This window comes from Benincasa hispida, chromosome 7 (assembly GCF_027475165.1).
Source record: "Benincasa hispida cultivar pf3 chromosome 7, pf3_genome.v1.1, whole genome shotgun sequence".
In the NCBI taxonomy this organism is placed as follows: Eukaryota; Viridiplantae; Streptophyta; class Magnoliopsida; order Cucurbitales; family Cucurbitaceae; genus Benincasa; species Benincasa hispida.
In genome coordinates, this window is record NC_143484.1 from 51,759,847 (window position 1) to 51,762,550 (window position 2,704).

General features: G+C 39.1%; 1 protein-coding gene across 1 annotated transcript; it reads right to left on the reverse strand.

Moving 5' to 3' along the window:
- Positions 1-780: 780 nt before the first annotated feature.
- On the reverse strand, positions 781-2,704 carry LOC120081636 (micronuclear linker histone polyprotein-like protein). Its single transcript, XM_090315543.1, has 2 exons — positions 2,570-2,704; positions 781-2,342 (listed from the first exon to the last, which is right to left on the reverse strand). The coding sequence occupies exon 2, from the start codon at positions 2,306-2,308 to the stop codon at positions 1,148-1,150; it is 1,161 nt and encodes a 386-aa protein (XP_090171669.1). The 5' UTR covers positions 2,309-2,342; positions 2,570-2,704; the 3' UTR covers positions 781-1,147.

Here is a 2,704-nt window from a genome sequence, read left to right on the forward strand (position 1 = left end):
ATGTTATTATTTTTATACCATTTTTTGTTTATGTAAAATCGAAAACAAAATTGTAAGGCAATCACACTCTTTCGCTTGGGATTCAATCCTTGCATACACCATATTAGTCAATCAATCGAATAACTAGCTAGACAATAGGAAAACATCCTGAGCCAGCAAAATGAGATGCAAGAGTCTTGGTTGCACTGAGTCGAATAGGTAAAGTGAGTATCAAGCATCTAGCCACCATGCATGCATCTCAAGGTTAATACAATAGTTTGACCATAAAATGACGCAATCAAAAAGTCATAAAATCTTGATTTTTTAAAACCTAAGCCTTTCTCTAGTTGCGAAATTCTCTATTTCTACCTACCTCTGTAAATCAAACAATCTTTTTACTTTAAACATAAATCACAAAAATGTTACAACCATTGAAGTGCTTGATCTAATACAAGAATTTGCTTGTTATAACCATCCAATTATGACAATTCCTTCAAAGATACAACTTCAAACAAACAAACAGAAAACGTACTTTAAAAGTTGAAAGATAAACACGCCCTTGAACTAATGGACAAATATTTTGCTTTCTCAGATGGAAAAAAAAAATCTTGATCTTTTTCATAGTTTTTTCTTTTATTTTTTTAAAAAATGAGATTCAATAACTGGAAAAAGTATCAAAAGTTTTTCAGACCAAAAAAGACCTGGAAGAGGATGTCAATGAAATTAACCCGTAGAGTTATTCATATGAAAAAAGAAAAAGCGGTTGAAATTCTTAGATTTAGAAAGTCAAACTCAGTCCAGTGCAACTGTAAGTAACATGTTTATTTAATTAAAAAAAAAATTACAACTTTATAAAAAGAAATTAATTCTCTCTCTCTTTTTTTTCAACTGTCACTGATGAGACATTCTCTCTTCCATTCCTTGTCTTTGTCTATGCAATGTTTAAACCAAACAGTCCCTTTGCCCAATGGCCAACTATTGGAAATAGACATACACATACTCCCAAACCAAACAAAAAAGATTTTGAGCAGAGTACACGAGTGGCTTTAAAGTTGTAAAACAATTACCAACTATATTCGGAAACATGACAGAAATACAGATCAATATTTGTACGGACCTACACATCAAATAAGAAAAGAAGAGAAACTTTCACTTGTTCTTATTAAATTCAAGTTTTGGACATTAAGTCTTCTTTCTTCCTCGCACTTGCATTTGCCCAGTTTGGCGGATGCTTGAATATCCATTTCCATGCTTTCAAGCTTTTCCTCCCCTTCTTTATCCCTCTGTCACTAACTGTTATCCTACAGGAACCTCCGCCGCCGCCTCCTCCGATGATTCCCTCGCCGGCGGCACCACCGTAAAGCCCTCTGCTGCAGTCATGCGCCGCCATCTCAAACGCTCTGGTGCTTCCAAAAGCAGAGTTGGGGTTTGAGAGAAGGCCCAGACCCATACCCATACCCATTTTGGGAACAGAGATATCTGATTTTGATTCTGATGTGAAATCCAACTTGAAATCTATGAACCCTGATTCATCCATTCCATTGAAATCACTTTCTTTCAAAGAAAAAACGCGTCTATTAGCTAAGCTAAACCCATTCTGATCGCTTTCATAATTCCCACATTCTCTGTGATCGCTCTCGAAACCACTTTTTCTAGGCTCTGTTTCACTGAATCCACTTCTTCTGGCGGAATCACAGACGAGTCCTCCATTGACACTCGAAGTTCTAGCACCTGAAATCGAGCTCCGGCCACCAGAAGCCACCATGTCTCCGCCGTCCTCCGACCCAAAATACCCACCACCACGAAAGCTACAGAGAGATCTCGACCTCGATACACCCATGTAATCAACCATACAAATATCGCTCTTTTCATCGAACCCACAAACGCTTGATCTCTCACATCCCTTCTCCCTCTTCTTCCTGAAAAATTTCCCGATCCTCCAAAACCCACTCTTCTTAATCTCCACACAGCTACTACTACTTCTCTCCAGAAGAACAACCTCTTCCCTTTTCTCCATCTTAGGCTTCATCGGACCCAACAACGAAACGCCATTTCTCTCATTCTCAATCAAAAACGAAACTCTTCCAACACTTCCCACTTCCACAGTACAAGAATTTCGATTGGATGAGATCTCAGAGCAGGAGCAAGAGGAGAGCCTCTGCTCTCCACAGTCGGAACAAACCAGCTTGATCAACCGATCTTTCAAACAATCAGCACAGATACCAACAGAGGAAGAAGAAGGATGTTTCTTACATGGAAACTCCGAAGCAGAGGAATAGAAATCCATGTCGTTGCTGTAAACTTCCAAAGCTTTGCCTCTCTCCCTCATGGCCACAGCTTTCTTGATGGGCAAATAGACGGTCCTGAGAAAAGAGACAAACTTCCTTTCAAGAACAGAGGGAAGAAAATATTAGCCTGATTCAACTGGGATTCATGGAAAAGAAAGAAAAAAAAGGAAAACTTGGTCAGAATGCTCCACAGCTGAAAAGGGGAAAGGGAAAAAGAAGAAGAAAAACAGGGATTGAAAAAGTTTTGACTTTGGGAGCAAAAGAAAGAAAACTTTCTAGAGCGAGAGAGACGTAAATATCACGTTTTGTAGGCACACGACAGTGAAGGAGCAGAAGAAGGAAACAAACAGAGAGTAGAGTGACGAAAAGGAAGCACTATTTTGTGCAGTCCATTATTGCTTTCCTGCAGGGGAAGTGAATGCCTCCTTCAATTTGAA

Bases quoted from the DNA above. Each gene is read 5' to 3' on its own strand.
- LOC120081636 (XM_090315543.1), bottom strand. From the start codon at position 2,308: ATGAGGGAGAGAGGCAAAGCTTTGGAAGTTTACAGCAACGACATGGAT.